Source organism: Leuresthes tenuis, unplaced genomic scaffold (genome assembly GCF_036924035.1).
Source record: "Leuresthes tenuis unplaced genomic scaffold, fLeuTen1.0.hap1 SCAF_11, whole genome shotgun sequence".
Taxonomy (NCBI): Eukaryota; Metazoa; Chordata; class Actinopteri; order Atheriniformes; family Atherinopsidae; genus Leuresthes; species Leuresthes tenuis.
The window spans coordinates 20311103-20329291 of NW_027325365.1; the positions used below are offsets into that span (position 1 = coordinate 20311103).

The window sequence follows — 18189 nt, forward strand, 5'->3', positions numbered from 1 at the left end:
TTTTGACTCAGAAACTCGTGTCAGGTGCTCAATTTACTGAATTGAATGTTGCCACCCTACTTTAGTAAATGCATCCGATATGTTTGGCAATGCCTCAGAAAAGCCTGATGGTATCATTTTGGCACGCTATATTCTGAAACAGAAAATAGAATAAATAGATGAGTAGAAAAGCAAATAGTTTTTTCAAACAGAATTCAGTCAGTGGTCCTTTGGAGCAGTGTTGATGCTGTTATTCTGTCAAACACTCCACCCCCATACTTACTGTTGATGGGTTATGCACAGTTGGCTTGGCAACATAATCACTAATGTGACCCAAGTATTCTTAAAAGTCTGTTCCTCGTGCAGTTCTTGCATACACGGATGCGTTCTATACATATTCCTGTAACTCAGAAGGTTAATATTGTCTGACTTAAAGCTCCCAGTCTTCCAGTGAAGCAGTGAAGTTATCTTTGATTTGCAGAAAAACCAGATAAGGCTCTTGGCAGATATTAAGTCAGGCATTTCTTACCCCGTTAATAGAGGAGGTGAGAAAGATTGGATCACTGCTCCGAGTGTCCTTTTGTCTTGAGTAATTATTTCTTACAATGGTCAACTAGATGAGCTGATGTTGCCATTGTGCATATGCTTGCTATTAAGCAAAAACTTAATAGTAAATTCAGAGACTAACCGCATTAATGATTTAAAGAATACAGAATAATAACTTAATCTCAGAAATCCCTCATGGGAGAATCATCCACCAGTACATTTTTGTGCAATTTATTTTGATCAACAAAGATTATCTGACTGTTTTGTTTGGAGGGACCTTTTTTTCATAGCTGCACGCCTAAACCGCTTTATTCAAGCTTAGGTGACTCTAGAGAGACAGTCCTATTTACCAGTAATGGAATGAACACCCTGGTGATGATATTCGATTTCCTTCTCTTAAGTGTCTGCCTGCCACAACCCAACAAGCTCATTCACTTGAATGTCTGATTGGCTTTTGGAAGCTGCCCTTTAACTGTCCAGTTCAAGAGGATCCACACACGGAGTTGAACACATTTGCACATGACGTCAAGCACTAATAAACATATGCCCTTATAATGATCTTCTCCAGAGAGAACTAATGGGCATAACTTTTGGTATTTAAAGGATAAGATAAGCAGAGCAGTCATTTAAAAAGCACTGCAGTTCAAACAAGAACTCATACAAGTTTGGGTTTTCTTCTTTTCTTTTTCAGTTCAACATGCTTTTTGTACAATTTGACTTTGATAAAGAAAATGTAAACGACAAGCCACATTATTATAATATGTCAGTCTCATTTGCTAACAGCCTTCATTTCCCATAATTCCCTGGTAGGCTATCATGGCCCAGTTGCCCCAGGAGCAGAAGGCAAAGATTGCCGAACAGGTGGCGAGCTTCCAGGAAGAGAAGAGCAAGCTGGATGCAGAGGTGTCCAAGTGGGATGACAGCGGCAATGATATCATTGTGTTGGCTAAACAGATGTGCATGATCATGATGGAGATGACAGACTTCACCAGGTGAGTGTTCTTTTTGGCTCACATCAGTTTCTTTTTCTTTTCTGGCTTCAGAAGGTAACGCAGCAAATGACCTGAAATGTCAGTGTGCATTTTAGAGGATCTGTGATCAGTCCAAGTCGAGGTTTGGCTTCGAGTCTCTGTAGTGCTTTCTTCATTTACAGGGCAGCGATGCAGACTTCACCGAGAGACGCACGAGTAGGTGTTTCCAAACATTGGACTGCTGTTGTAGAAATGTTATCCTACAGTTTCCTTAAATATCTCCATGACAGAATGTGCAGGCTTGGATTAGGCCTTTGTCAAATACGATCAGTATTCCTAACATCCACCCATATCCTTTGCATGGACTTCGACACCACTGTTCATGCGTCAGAGCTCCTCATTTAACTTAAGCAGCAGGGTAGGAAGGCTTTTCTCTTTATTGTTTCTCCATCCTCCCATAATCTTAATATGCATAACCATAAGCAGAGCATCAAATCTCCTCCCCTGGTAGGTGAATAAGCTTTGTGTGCATTGGAAAAAATGTAATGGAGAGTCTCTCTCAGCAGAGCTGCTTTAGTCCATATTCTCACCCGTGAGTGGATTTCTTAGGCAATAAAGATGGTAGTGTTGGATCCAACTAATCTAATGTTTATTCATTTGGATAGATACTTGGATTTCAGGTTTGAAATCGTGTCATATTTCGATGAGTGCTCTGCAGGCAGAAATTGCCTGGAGTATTCAGTCTACAGATGTCATCAAACAGTGGCTTTGCTTCTCTGTCGTGTTTCACCGGGCTTTTATGGTATACGTTCTTTAGTTGTTTCAGCCAATGAGGAACAATCCGCCACTTAAAAAAAAAATCTTGGGTTGTTTTTAGAGTGTGTGTTTTAGGTCATTGTCCATCTGTACTGTGAGCTGTCCAATCAGCTTTGTTGCATCTGACTGAATCTGAATCTCCTCAGGATTCATGCAGCTGCTTCTGTCACACGATCAATAACACAAGTGGCTCGATGCTTTAGGGATTCTCATGCCATCACTCTGCCTCCACCTACTTTGTAGAAGTAGTTGCTTCAGACTTTGAGCCATCCTTCCCACTTTCTTCCCCTCATTTTCGGAAAGGTTGATCTTTTAGTGTATCCAAAGAGTGCTCTCTCAGAGCTGGTCTGGCTTTTTAAGCATTTTAAGCAGCTCTGTAATACCCCTGTTGATAGAAAAGCCTGATGAATTTCGACCTGTGTGTAATATGCAAATAATGCCAGCTTACTAATCAGACAGTTCACTGAACACATATGCTTCTGAGATCCGGGAGTCGTTGTCATAACGTGTGATTTTCTGCATTCTATTGGAATCTAGTAACGTAGAAAGAATATAGCCCATATGGGTCATAGAAGAGGATGTTGTGACTGTTTTAATGAATCACTCCAGACTTTTTGTTGTCTCATATGAGTCACATCCATAATGACAAAACACTCTCTTTATCTTCATATTCTGAGTGAGTCAAAGATCCTGTTTCAGTGACTTAAGAGAGTTTGAAATCCTAACGCAGCCAGTGATCTGATGGAGACTGCATAGAACCCAGTGGTATTTATTTGCTTATTAGTAAATCTCTACCTTTTACTGAATAATGGAGGGATGCTTGGATGGATGAAAGGAGGTTATTGGTGGCAGTGACATCTTCACATTATATAAAGGCTGCCTCACCCACAGTTTTAACCTGTAAAGAGAGGCCGAAGAATGTCTTTAATGAAGATATTGCATTATGTTTCTTTTCACCACTGTTGCTAGCCATGTTTTTTTGCTCTTCTTCTAATAGATGCAGAAGTGACTTGAGCTTATTTGCAGTGACGTTATTTTTCTTGAGATGCTCTCCTTGATTAAATTGCACAACAATCGAGACGTTTCATTTATTCAGGGGTAGAAAAGTCCTCTGTACTTTTTTTGCTCTTAATGGAGGCAGGCAGTTTTATCATAATGTACGCATCACCCACTCAGAAATATTTCTTACAGATACTAATACATGTGTAATATGCTCTAAATTTGTTTAGTGCAGTTTAAAAGAGTTTGCAAAAGAGAGCATCTTATGCTTGTCTTCCTTTGTGAGTGGACTTTTGTTTCTTTGCGTGCGACCGGGGAAATCCATGGACTTTTGTTGGCTGGCGTGAATATCTGAACATCATGCCTTTGCCTTCATGCACAGTGATGGTACATGGAAGGTCAGTGGCTGGCTAATTCATCCTGCACCCAAATGATTGGCCCCTCAACCTTGAACAGGAATAAAGATCAGCCAAGGTTAATGCTGCATTAGGTAATTGATTTGGACTTGTCCTGACAGAGAGTGAGAGTGACTCTTGTTGACTCCTGTATCGCTCATGGCTGTATGGCAGCTCTCATTAATAAGAAATGCCTAGCTTGGACACATGCAACATATTTGGAAGCCACCTGCCACAGTTTCTATACAGTGGGGTGCATTGCTGGCACACATCTGGAGGTCTACAGCTGTCACGGGGCCTAAGATGCTTAACCAATCCTCTCAGAAAAGTGTCTTATTGTGAGAAGTTCAGTTGTCCTGTCATCCATGTGACTTGTTTAAAATGACCCTTTGTTTGTGCTAAAGAAGAGAAATAATAAAGGAGTCTTAATTGGTCACATTGCTATATTTGTGTCTTGTAGGGTTTATTTTTAGAGGAAATTGTAGCATAATGCCGTCAGTTGCCTTTTTTTTTTCTCTCGAAGCCATCACAATGCCTTTAGCACCGTCTCCCGGGGTTGACTTATCCCAGTAGAACTTCCAGTATGTACTATGACGCATTGCCTTGTCCTCCGAGACCCTGGCTTGCTTTACATCAGAATGGCAGAGGAGGAGAGCAGGAGATGGGAGGGGAGGGAAGAGGAAGCAAGAGAACAGAACAGAACACAAAATTCCATCTGTTCTGGGTTGGATGGCTCATTTTTTAGCCTGGAGAGAGCAGCTTTGAATCCAATTTGTGCCTCGTGCCAACTGTGTCTTAGAGTCCCTGGAGGGGGCTGAAAAACGGCAAATAGCGGACAAGCTTTACTGTGGGTCAGGTTAGTGCTGGACTGACCTGTGTAGCTGGACAGGTCAGGGATTGAAATGTAATATCGGGTCGGTTACCTTAGAGTTTAGATTTATTTTGACCTAATTTATCTCCCTTCAGTTCTGTTTTTCTTCAGCTCTCATGTGGACCAAGCCTGGACTGAAAGTGGCTGGTCAAACCGTGTTTGTTCCTTTGTGATAGAAAATGTTCTATGAATGGCTGTCTTAGAGACAAAGTTCTGCCAGTTTTAGTTTTCAGTATCAGCATCATATTGTTTTAGTAAGTGTTTCGTCCTGCTGAAATACTACAAATGATTGTATCACCCTATATCATAAGAGGGATGATGATGCTACAAAAAACAATGTCTTTAAGGACAGAATTCAGAGTGATGTCGTCCCCTCTGCATTTAGAAGATATAAAATATTCTCATCTCATCTCATGTCTGGCCAATATTATGCCAGAGTGTTGTAGTGTTTTCTGTGGAGAATCATCTGTGCGTCAGCATCCACTGTTATTTTCCAACTATTCCCACGGTTCTGCACACATTCCTGCTTCTGACTGAAAACCAACCCTTCCACACCAAACAGGCGCTCCGTGGCTGGGATTTTGCTCCTGCATATTGAATGAGTCTGCAGCAGGGAAAAGCTGTGACTGATCTTTTTCATGTTTTCTCTCAAGGGGTAAAGGGCCACTGAAGAATACATCTGATGTTATCAGCGCTGCCAAGAAAATCGCAGAGGCAGGATCTAGAATGGACAAGCTGGGCCGCACCATTGCCGACAATGTAAGTCCTAATGAGCCTCTTTCCCCTAGGAGTGATGCTAAGTTCAACTTTGTGCTATAAATGCTATATATGCTCAGTCTTCCATATCCCCAACTCCCTGTTTCATCCTCTCTCCATATCTATAACTTATGCCAGAGACTATGGTCCTCGACATAAGGAAACACACATTCAATTATCCATGGCCTCATATTTCACTTAAATACTTGCACTGTACCAGACTGTTGGGAGACACTGCACATGATTTATCTTCCAACTTATTCATGTGCCTTCTCTCAGACGGAGACTTATTGCCTCAGTGTCTGCAATAAGTGTACACTTTGTTTTTTAGGTTTAGCTGTGATGTTTGCATCAAAACAGGATCGTCACGTCTCGCCGTTCTCCTGTAAACGCGTTGTTCTCTGCGACGGTTGAGATGTAGCAGCTCTGAGTTTCTCGCACTCGTATTGAAGAACACAGTCGCCCAAGGGAGCACTCTTGACTTTTCAGGGTTGCCTACAGCACCTAGATTTCGATGCTTGACGTTAACTGTAATCAAAACCTTTTTTGTCAGGTTTCGGCATCTTAATGGGACGCTTTTTGAAAATCACGACTTTTCCGACACAAGAAAGCTGTTTAACGGTTGATTTAACAGTGATGTGGTTTCAGTGAGTAGTTTGTCCCGCGTGCATCAATGAGGGAGATAAAGGTGCTTATTAACCATATACAAAACCAAAATGCTATATTAAAGAATCTTTTTTTTGTATCAGTTGCTCCTCTACCAGTTTTCATTTGGAAACATCTGAGTTTAGCTGTCGGCAGAGCTCTTTTTGTCTGACATAATGAGCTGCTGGCCGACCAGAGGCCCTGCATGTCTGATATTTTATTTAAGGCGCCCTCAGAGCCGTGATATTACAGGCGTAAGTCGATCACAAAGTAAAATTCTTATCTATACTGACCTAATTGCATTTGAATAAGGGATAAACTGCCCTGGAAAGTCCCTTTTATATGCCTCACTGCAGCTTTTGAAGATGCATATTCGCTTTAATGAAAACAGTGTTATCCCCCGAAGAAAACAGATGGACAACTGTGCAGGTGTGTGAGTGTGCATGTCTCTCTGTGCACGCCTGCATACGAACGTCTGTTGACTTGTTTTTGGCTCTTCGTGGGTACATGTGTACGGATGTGGGAGGCACTTTTACCCTTTATCCTCTGCGATTTAGAGGTCCGTGTTTTATTATCTTTTAGTGTGGTTTGTGTGCGTGTATGAATGCACGTACTATAAGAGGGTTTCGGGGTTTGAGGCACTCAAAATATAAATAAGTCAAGAGCTTTGGCTGTTGAAACAGACGTTCCTAGCCAAGAATGAGAACCCCTTCAGCCTCTGAACCCATCCAGCTGTCCCTCTTAGCCTTCCTTCCTCAACAGACCAAAACGCGAGCAGACCAGGCAACACTCGGCCCAAACACATCGAGAACTACTAGAGATGGGCTCGGGGGGGAGCGGAGGAGAATGATAGAGAGATAGAAGAGGGGGCAGTGCATATGTGTGGACAGGTGTATATCTCTCCTGAGAGATGAATCCATTAAGCATTAAGAGTGCTCGCCTTTTAATTAGCAGCATAATTGCCAGGTGACTTCTTTTTTTTTTTTTCTTTTTTTTTTTAACTTACATGTGTGTATATTTTCATTTATGCTTACAGCCTATATTTAGGGCCAAACCTCTAACAAAGCAGGAGATGCCACAGAAGCACTCACAGCAAAGCATGGCACATCTACATTGTCTAGCATCAGTAGTTAAGTGAATCACTACCAGGATGCAGACATATACTGATGGAGTCAGAGGAGCAAAGGCAATGCTGGGACTGCTCATTAACCTAGGCATATTAATCACTTGCGCTCTGTGCCACTGGCCTGCAGGGCCTATGAGGGTCTGTTCCTGGTATAAAACACATTGGCAGATGGTCCCAGACTGATAGCACAGCATCTTACCCCACATTTTTATTTGTAAGACAGCCACATGGTGTTTTGTGTTCTGAGAATATCGTGCTCACCCGAAATGTGCAGGTGGACATGTTCTAGTTTGGCATTTCTGTAAAACGGTTAAATATGTGTAACAGAAACTTATTAAAATTTAAAGAAATGAGTGTAGTGCAGAGATGAGCTGCAGGATTTAGGTCATTGCCATACAAAGGTCTGCACTGCAGTTTATTAAGAATTTATGACCCTTTTCTGCAGGGCACCTTATGAGAATTCTATCAGAGTGGCCTGGTAAACAAATAATGCTATGTAATTGAGATTTATAATGCAAATGTGTTAGCCACTGTGTAGCCCATAAATTCCTCCTGTTTGCATCCTCGCCTCATAAACACTAGCACAGACACAAACAAACAGAAGCACGTGAAATGTTTAGAGAATAGACGCAAGCTTTATTCTCATGATGTATACTGACCAAACGTAGTGCACTTTTCGAATTTGCATTCAATTAGTAGAGATTTATGGTGATCCGTGGGCTAATTTGCTGGTCACAGTCTAATCCCAGGTCTGGTTGGAGATGCTCCAGAGCAGACGGCTGTGAAATCAGTTAGTCCACAGACGCTCAGCCCAGCAGTTCAAGGGTCAGCCCTCAGTTAACTGCAGTTCAGCCAAAGCAAGGGAAGACTTCCCTTTTCACCTAATTGACTTTCATCAGTCTCAGTGGATTGTTTTGAAAAGTATGTGACCAAAGCAGTTCTGTTTAGTTTCTTTCTTTGTTTATCCCGAATGCAACCTTGGTTTGCATCATCTAAGAGCAGAGCACTTGACTTGCTATTGAGAGACGCGTTTTAAGTTCCCTGTGGACAGTTCTAATACTTCAGGAAAGAAGAAATCTATTTCTTGATGCTTTTTTTTTGTACTCCCTGAACTATGTCTGCCCAGTGTCACAGTAACATCTCCAAATTCCAGAAGTGTCCCCGTCCAATGTGGTGCTTTTTTTTTTTTTACTTTGAAAGATGTTTTGATTTGTATTGTCAGTCCACGGCAGACTCCTCTTTAGCTCTGGATGATAAAAATTAGTAACTGGTAAAGAATCGTCTACAGACAGAAACATGGTCAATGAAGTTATCAGTATATTAACGTTAAAGCCTGTTCATCAGGTTATTCCCAGGAAGAACCAACATTCTTATCTCCATCAGACGTCCTGTGAATAGGATGTCTGCTTTATTCAGGGTTTCGTGGAAATGGTAAATCTCCAATTTTCTCGCTTTTACAAGAGTCATACAAGAGTGCTTTGAAAGCTCCTCTTCTTTCATCCATTTCTTATCGTCACATCCTCTGCCACTGTTTTCACAGCCTTTAAAGCCCAGCTATGTCGTGAACATTTTTTGTGCATTTATCCCGGAGTGTTCACAGTCTGGGATTGATCAGTTCCTGTTCCTGTTGAGCCATACCTCGTATTGTAGCTTTACCTCAGGAAACGCAGTCCTTTCCAGCGCCTTCTTTCCTCTGTCTCCCCAAACTTTGCCATTGATCTCAAACTATTTTTACCAGTGGCACAGAGCACACTCCAGTTCTCCAATCTCTGCCTTCCTGCAGCGCCACAACAGTTTTTCAGTGTGATAGCTATTGAAGGGGGCTCAGTGACTGGTTCTCCTGAAGGTTCCCTTTTCACACGTGAAGCCTGGTTAATTATGCACACCCCCCGCCCAGTTGTTTCTTTACTTATTTGCAAAACTTATTTTCAAAAACATTACATTCTGTGATGTCTCCTCACGGGTGACAGCAGTGGTTCTTTGATACGTCCGTTCCATTCACATCAATGGAGTATATCCCTGGAGAGCCTGGAGGGAAGGTCTTCAAATATGGCAGGAATATTCTAATTGGTGGTGGTCACAGACCAGTGATGACACTTCATGTTCAGAGCGCCAAAGGTCAGCTTCAAAGTGATGAAATAATGTTTAAAATGAAATAATGTAGACGTTATACGATAGAACCAATGCCACAGGCCAGAGTCTGGAGTCTAGACCATAAACCGCAGCTTGTGACTGGTTGGCAGAGACAGAACTGAACATTTTCAATATCCGTTTGCTGCAATAGTTCTATTTATTTCTCTTCTATTCAAACATCAACAAACCCAGTAAGACCGCACAGACCTTATTATATGTTTGTCACAGTAATAACATTACATGGTGTCTGAGGTTTGGATCTCTTTTTCTGCACTTTCAAGCTTTTCCAGACGATCCACAACTCCTCATAGTCAAGCTCACCTTCATAAAGGTTCAATGTTTTTGTTATAATCAGAAGCGATTCATCAGATTGACGTTTAGCTTTTGCATTCTTATCCATTGAGACCTGAAGTGTCCTTTTAACGTTGGCAGAGATTCCTTCATCTTGTATCAGATATTTATGTTAAAGTCGTATAAATATGCTTTGAGGAATAACTGTAATAAAGACCAAAGCTGCAGAATAAAGCCACTGTTCCCTCTGATAAATACAGTATGTATCTTCCCACTTAGATCTGATGACAGGAGTTTAAATTTCATAAAAGGAAGTGATGAACAAACATGAGAAAACGCTTCTCGGGCCCCTCTGACTGTGGCGCTGCCCGACAGGTTGCCGGTGGCAGCACATTAGGATGCTGCCTTGTCAGTAAATATTGGAAATTGGCATTTCCTCTGGGTGACGCGTCCGGAAAGGTCAGCGCTGGCTGGCGGCTGCTCAGGGGCTCTGCCTCTGCTCTGTGTAATGGAATTCAGTGAAACTGCACGACATTTGCAATGATGAGACCTGACCATCCTGTTCATCATTCATTACATAGATTGTTACTTCACACTAAGCGCGGTGAGATAGTTTGGTCAATCTACTGCTCTGCTTCTTTGTTGTGGGCTGTGGATGAATATTTATAGATTTTTTGCTTGTGTTTGTGCGATGCTCTGAGCCTCTGCTGCTCGTGCCTTTCGTACGCTCCATACCCTCATAAGTGTGGAGTATACAAAAGTCAGATGGGGCATTGTTATTTAAAAGATTAATTTAGCAAATCCGTATTTTCACCTTTCTTATTTCCAGAAAGGTACTTAAAGTGCAGCGAGGGGCCAAGAACAGCTACACAAGAATCATTGACATTTCTGGCTGCACTGCTGGCTCCTTTCTGGAGAGATGGTGACTCACCTTTTCTATTAGTTTGCCTTGAAACGCATTGCGAGATGAAGTCTCCGGTGCACTTCTGTCTGCTTGGCCATTGCTCTCAGTAACTGGCCACACAGAGCGAGGCCTGAAGGACATTTTTTAGTTTCGCTCAGAAACCCCACCACCCCACCCCACCCCCACCACCCTCCAAAAAAAAAAGGAAGGCAATATTTCCCAGTTGTTAAAGTTGCTGTGTATTTTTCTCACACACACACACAAAAAAGACATTTTGCTTGCTTCAACTAGGGTGATTTGATGGTGGATCTACACCTGACTGCCAAGTTATGGTGTTTGCACAGCCTGTGGATGAATTCCCAAAAAGCGCTTAATTATGTCACTTGTCTCATCAATTATTTATGCGGTTAAAAGCAGGAACCTGACTTTTTTTTCCTCAAAATGTGAATTTTGTTCTAATCTGGTATCTGGAAACATGGCTTGACACGAGTAGTTGTTGAGGTGCCTTAGGTTCTGAGACAATTATGACCAGCACTGTCTTAATCATGCACGCCATTTCCGTTTCCTTCACCAAAACAATGCAAGGTGTTCTGGTCTCCCCTCTCTGTGCAGCTTATGTATTCACATGTCACGGTCTGAGCAGTCTTGCAGAGTTTCCTGAGTACTGAGGGAAGCCAGCAGCTGAGCGGAGTATGAGCACAAGTGATGCTTTCACAGTGCCCTGCTCTCAGCCGTCTGAATACTTCCCCAAGCCTTCATTAGCATGGCTGCTGCATTCAGCCTCATCCCAGATCTTTGCAGTTGCGTGTGTGCCTCTGTGCACGCACTCTTTCACGCACTCTGTCTCACTCTGACTTAAACCCCCCTCCCAACTTTAGTTGAATCCTTTCGTCTGCGTTCTTCTTCCCCAGTTGGATTTCTTCCTTATTTACTCCTCCACACTGTTCTCCTTCCAGCTCTCTCTTCATCCTTGTCCTTTGTGCTGATTTTTTTATTTTTTCCCCCCTCTGGTTCGTTTCTGTTCCTTTTAACCTTCCTGCCTCTCCCATTTTTTACCCGTCCAGCAGCCATGTATTAGTCCTTTGCTGTAAGATGATCGTTCTCTTCAGCTCTCTTTCCCCTCATCTCCTCTCATACCTTTCTTTACTAGAAAGTCAACTCTGGCATCCACCCCCCGCTTCTTCACCTCAGTGTATCAGTTGCTTCTGGACACTGGTGATAAAGAAGATAGATATACTTAAATAGTCATGTGATGTCTGTAAAATTCTCAATGAGTTGACTTGTTTGTGACTCTCAGTTTGGATGCACATGTGGAGATGGAGGCTCTCTTTCAGAGTGTTGAAAGGAAGTGATGGCTGTATATTTTGCCCTTCCTCTGCTACAGTGTCCCATCAGTGATGCACGCTGTGTGAATGAGCACAGTTGTGCTGGCAGGGTAAATGCATGCATAGCTGTATATCTGGGAGTGAGTGCACTATATTCAGTGGAGCACTCTGTACTCCCACCAGGGATACTGATGCGCTCAGCAGGATTAGATGCATCATAAGTCGCGGCATGTTTGAAGTGTCGAAAAATCATGAAATCACGACACCCGTGATTTTTTATTTATTTATTTATTTTCCTCTGAGGCCCTCTCTCCCCAGAGAAAAGAAAATGGCTTTTTTTAAAATGATTTTTTACCTCCTGCAAACTGAAGTGGTTGTAAAGACTATTATTGATAAGTGGAAAATGCTATTTCACTGACTCTGTCTCATGTGCTCACTTGTAGCCAAAAAGAATGCTTCTTTGTTTTATCTGGGGACATGCAAACACTCTCTTATGGTTAGGTTGCACAGCACTGATTTCCCCAGCTTCTCTCCTGTAGAGAATCCATCAATTAAAAGATTGGCTTCTCCTAAGCCCCCCTTCACCTTTTGCCTGCACTCACAATTAACAGCTACCTGAAAAAGCAGGTGTTTCAGTCGGTACTTGCTCACTCATATTGACGCCCCGTTTCTTTTTGTGCACATATTGTGGGTTTCGTGAGGGATGTGAAAAGCTGCCAACCTCTTATCTGTAGCAAAGTCGGCCTGTTGATCATTGCTAATAAATCATTTGTGACTTGGGTCACTCTGATGATCAGATGTAGAGCATTGGGGCCCCCATCAAAGTGTTTACATCCTTCACTTGATGAGCTTCTAAGAAGTGTACTGTGGCCTAATTACTGTGCTGGCAGGAGGCTTGTTTAGCAAACCAGGAAAGGAATTGGAAATTTTGTTCCAAGGTAGAGCCCAAGTCTAATTATGATGAGATGAAATGATTCAGAGAGATTGCCAATGCTTAAATGAGATGCATGTGTGGGGTTGTTCACATGCTGCCACTTTCAAGTGGATTTTATGATAATGTACTTGGTTTCTTGAAATTAATGGACACCCCTTCCCCCCCCCCCCCCCCCCCCCCCAAAAAAAAAAAAAAAACAAAACTTGCGATTTATTTATTCCTTGCTGTATTTATATGACAATAACATGTCTTGATGCAGCATTAAAGGCATTTTAAATGTGATTTTTCAACCTTGCGTGTGAAAATTTATCGCCAGACATTTCAAACTCTCTGTCACAAATAATAATATTCATGAGTCACACAAAAGATCATACAATCATTCATTACTCACCCGCTGGCCAAACGGAGGTGGCGTCGCACCACCCTACTGTGTGTACTTGCAAATATCACGTCTTCATTGTTGAAGCAGAGTTCTGACAGCAGCATCTGTGTCCAGTGCTGCCTTATCAGCCAAGCTGGCCGTCACTCTGTGACTCTCTGCTTCTGCCTCAGAGGTGAAGACTCTTTGTTCCCCCATTTCATCTTAGAAACGCAAGCGGTCAGGCACAGCGTTTTTCACCTTCAGCAGACTGTGTGAAAAGGGCTGCTGAAGCTGCTTTAAGTGCTTCCCTAACCCCAAAGCTGTGCATTCATGCTTTTTGAACGATTTTGTCTCTTTAAATAAGAACACAGATGTGAAGATCATGGGTTTTTGTTGTCTTTTGTAGTCTCAGTGCCCGAAACACTTTGCATGAGGTTGCTCCCACCACCAGTTGATTGACAGGTGTTTCTGCTTTCGAGTAGAATTTGCCTCATGTGTGCCATGCTCGCGCTTCAAGCCTGTGAAGATGAGAGAACTGATTGTGGGCGTGGGTTTCTCGTTTTGACTCAGAGCACGTCCCTTATGTGGGTGTCTACATGACCTGCCGCACTGCCTCGGTCTCAGGAGATCGCTGTAGAAGCACAACAGTCTTCAGAGTAATCCGTGTCTGCGAGTCACAGTTGCAGCAATCTTTGCGCCACCTGAAACTGGGTAGAATTCTAACCCCACATCTTTTGCGTCTCCCTTACAGTGCCCAGACTCCACCTGTAAGCAAGACCTGCACGCCTACCTGCAGCGCATCGCCCTGTACTGCCACCAGCTCAATATCTGCAGCAAAGTCAAGGCTGAAGTTCAGAACCTGGGAGGAGAGCTGGTTGTCTCTGGGGTAAGTCATGCTTCTTTTTAGCCCTGCACACACTGTCTTCAGTTCAGATCCAACAGCAACTAAAGAGCTGATATATTTAGAATAAGCTCAACTATTTGCAGTCTGTCAGTTATGCAGTTGGAAAGGTAATCGAGGGCAAATAAGACGGGAGCAGGAAGACTGAAAACTGATGCAAACATTGCAAGTTTCACAAGGAGGCAGAAAATCCAGTCTTTTTTTCCTTCTTCTGAAGCTTCGTGCGCACACGGATTGTATTTTGGAGAGAAAACAATCGATGTAAACAGAGCTGTGTTTGTTTCCAGTGAAATCTCAACAGGATACCTTGAATTTTCTGGCTTAAAAAATGAAGATGAAATCAATAGAATGCATTGGCCACTTGTAAAAGTTTTATTTATTGTTGCCAAATAAATAAAAGATTAAATTAAAATACCAACACTTGATGACGCTGGATGTTGGCTGTGATAAATGCTGTTTTTCTGCACTATGATTTGTAGGTTTTGAATTGAATAAAAAGCCCAACAGAGAGGATATTTTTTCTCTCAGCCAGTGTTGTTCACGTGTTTCCCAACCTTTTTACTACCAAAAAGCCCCGTTCAAGCTAAGTGCTCACAGACCCCTTTAAGCATTAATTAACTACTTATATGCCAGTGTAAAATAATTAAAATGCGTGGCTTCGATGTGCAGAAAATAATGAATTTGCCCCTCCTTTCTGAAGGGCTAAAACGCAAGTGTGCTTCCAACACTTCCACTCAAGTGTCACTTGTGTCTCTGGGGCTATTAAAGTGAGCAGATTAAATTAGTGTGACCTTTTTACATATTCTAAAATTCGCCACACACGTTTGTCTGCCAGACAAGGAAATGGTCGTTAATTCTCAAAAAAAAAAAAACCTGCAGCACAGAAGCAGAAAGACATCAGAGGGATGGGTGCTGTTTACTTTGCACTCGCTGTGAATTAAAAACTGTGCTAATTTAACCAAAACTGGCTTTGTTTTCACTGTTTGACCTCTTCTCTCATCCCTCTTTCGTGTATTCAGCTGGACAGCGCCATGTCCCTCATTCAGGCAGCGAAGAACTTGATGAACGCCGTGGTGTCCACTGTTAAGGCTTCTTACGTTGCCTCCACGAAGTACCAAAAGAACAAAGGCATGGAGGCTCTGAATATGCCCGCCGTCTCCTGGAGAATGAAAGCTCCTGAGAAGAAGCCTCTGGTGAAGAGGGAGAAGCAGGATGACGGGCAGGCCAGAGTCAAGAGATCCTCCCACAAGAAGCACGTGAACCCCGTGCAGGCTCTGAGCGAGTTCAAAGCCATGGATAGCATCTAGACGCACCCCGGCAATAATTCCAGAGAGCACACGTTTGTGACCAATGAGTTTAGAATAGAGCTTGCCATTTTATCAAAGAGAAAGGCCCGTTGTCTGTCTGTCCATAAAGGGCATGTTTGTTTAAAGCGTTATATTCCCACAATGCCTCATTCCAATTCCACTAATTCAGATTTGCTCCAACTGTTAACGCTAACTCTCTCGACTGGACACGGCTTTTTGTTTCTCTTTGGTTTGGGCGGATGCAGAGTGCATTTGTTAGACGTGAGAACTAATTCCAAGAGGCTTTTGATAATTTTGTGTTCCAAAAATGCCGGAGGTCGATTGGTTTTCCATTGTTTTCATTTTGGCAAACTATTTCCTGTACTGCAAAATATCAGCTATGCAAAATTTCAACTGCCTTATATTTTATCTTGAGCAATTAACTATTATTATTCTGGATATGCTGGGCTAACTGGTGATTATTATTTTTTTTTTTGACGTGTTTTGGCTCCTTGTAACAAATTGTTGTGTAGCTGTTTTCACGTGTGCCTGCGTTTTTAAAACCCAATACATGCTTTGTACTTTAGGACTTTAAGCCACTGTAATGGCCTCAGATGAATTGAAATGGACCTTAATGTTATTTTCACTTCTGTGTGACTAAAATGTACCCCATTTACATTTAGGCTGCTTAATGTTTGTTTCTTTATGAATTAATCATTTCAAATTATATCTGTTTTAATCAAAGGTGACAAATTGTTCTTCCTTCTGTTTTGCTGCATAGTTTGGTACATTTCCTTGATCCCACACTTGAGGCACAGACGCCCACCCACTTTAGTCACACTGTAAATTAGCCCAAGCTCCCCGTGTGTCTGTGAGAACCCAGCGGGCTACGGAATGAGCGGACTCCAGTCGTTATGTCCAAAGCCGACAAGCTTCATTAACATCAGTGAAACCAAGCACCTCCACATTCTGAATGCGTCCAATTTAGAGGATCAATACGTTTTCTCTTTGCAGCTCAGAGTTCGGCAAAGCAATTTAACTGCCTTTAAACTCGGCTTCTTGTTTGTACTCCTTGAGCTTCGGCGCCGATCGGGGTCTCATGTCAATCGTAATCTTTATTTAAAAGAATAAAAACAATTTCCAGATGTTGGAGTTTTAGAATAAAAAGACAACGTTTAGGATTTTTTTGTTGTTGTTGTTGTTGACTTCAAGTAGAATCAGTGGGATGGAGTCGGTCTTTAACGAGGCTTTGAAATCCTGCTGCTTGAAGATGAAACTTTGTTTTCCTCCTATAACACCTGTGAACTCTAACAGGATGGGTATGTTTATGTGATAAGTGGATTCTCTCTGAGGGTTTGTCCCCTCCTCCCTTCACTCTTCCATCTTTTGCTGTATTATTTGGATTTGAATCCTGAGTGACATCAAACTATTTTGCTGTGGATTTCTTTTTTTTTTTTTTATTATTATTATTGAGAGCTGACTTATTAGTGCACACATTTCTTATATTAATGTGCCGATTTATATCTTAAATAAACAAAGTAAAACCAGTTCACGTGTCTGTTTTGTTCTCTTCCATCTGTTGGACCCCTGCTTTTCTGACATTGTTTTGCCGTGACACGGCGTTCGTGTTGGAGCAGCACAGTTTTATTATGTGGAAAATAAAAGCCCTCGGAGAACATTTTAGCACATGGCCAATTACGCTGCAGTGCACGGTGATTTATTGCGTGTGCATAACTCCACGTAGTCTATTGAGACAGACAAAATGTGCTGTTGTAACGTGCGATTGTGTCGCTCAGATGCTGTGGTTTATTTTATTTTGTGGGGGAAAAAAACAAAACTGCAGCTCAAAATGCCAAAGTTTTATTTATTTATTTTTTTGGTGATGCTTCTTAAACATCAGCCTCTGAGGAAATGTCTCTGAGACCGAGTGCTCTGTGCAGCGACATAATGTCGGGAACAAAGTGGCTTTTTCCTGAAGTGCTGCGGTAATCACACATTAGCCGGAGTCCTCACCGAGATGACAATCGGCCTTTTCATACTTTCACACGCGCGGGTTTGTTTCAGTGAAGCGATCTGATTGTTTGTTGTTGTGCAAGTTAAACAGATCCAGTATTCTTCCTCCTCCATGTAAGACTTGATTGAGCCATTTCTGATGTTTGTGACGAACCTAAAGTAAAGCACACCTAGAACAGAGCACAAGGTGAAAAGTAATAAGACTCATAATAATGCGAGCCATGTCAATAAAGACCATACGGACAGTTGAAAATCTGGAATGATTTATAAAAAATAAAAAAAAAGATCAAATCTTGTCCTTACCAGGCCTTGAAATTCGGTAAATATGACCTCAGAAGACCAACACATGACATATTACATTGTGTATGTATTTAACATAAACTAAGACAAAATTCCTATATTTTCTCATAAAGGGTAAGAGGATGCTAAGTAGCAGACAGGTGCAGCTAATCAAATACACTTGATTAGTTGATCATCCGCAAGTGTGACCACTTGACTTATCAGATAGGGTCCTTTGCACACAAGAGGCCAAAGTGGAGACTCTGGTCCAAGTTTTGGAGACTGAACAAACGCCTCATACTAACTGTCAAGCACGGTGGTGGAGGGCTGATGGTTTGGGGCTCCTCTAAATACCAAAGTGTTCTAGAGAGGACCAAATGTTGGCCCAATGTGGGTCTCGCAACAAGACAACGATCCCGAACACAGCAGCAACTCTACAACAGAATGCCTGGAAACGAAAAGAATCAAGATGCTGCAGGGACCCAAAGTCCTGGACCTCGATCCGATTGAGACGCTGCAGGCGGAGCTGTGCATGAATGAATGCCTGCAAACTTCAGTGCACTGAAGCAACATTTACAGCAGTGTGCCAACATTTTCCCACAATGTCAGACTGATAACGTTATGCAGAAAAGGATGACTTCTACTGTGCAGCAACAGT

General features: G+C 42.3%; 1 protein-coding gene across 1 annotated transcript in view; it reads left to right on the forward strand.

Moving 5' to 3' along the window:
• ctnna1 (catenin (cadherin-associated protein), alpha 1) overlaps positions 1-16787 on the forward strand; it is a 64991-nt gene extending 48204 nt beyond the window's left edge. Inside the window, exons 15-18 of the mRNA XM_072396020.1 lie at positions 1336-1517; positions 5231-5336; positions 13804-13938; positions 14973-16787. Coding sequence (XP_072252121.1) covers positions 1336-1517; positions 5231-5336; positions 13804-13938; positions 14973-15260 — 711 coding nt within the window. The 3' untranslated portion in view covers positions 15261-16787. The remainder of the gene's footprint in view (positions 1-1335; positions 1518-5230; positions 5337-13803; positions 13939-14972) is intronic.
• The last annotated feature ends 1402 nt before the right edge of the window (positions 16788-18189 follow it).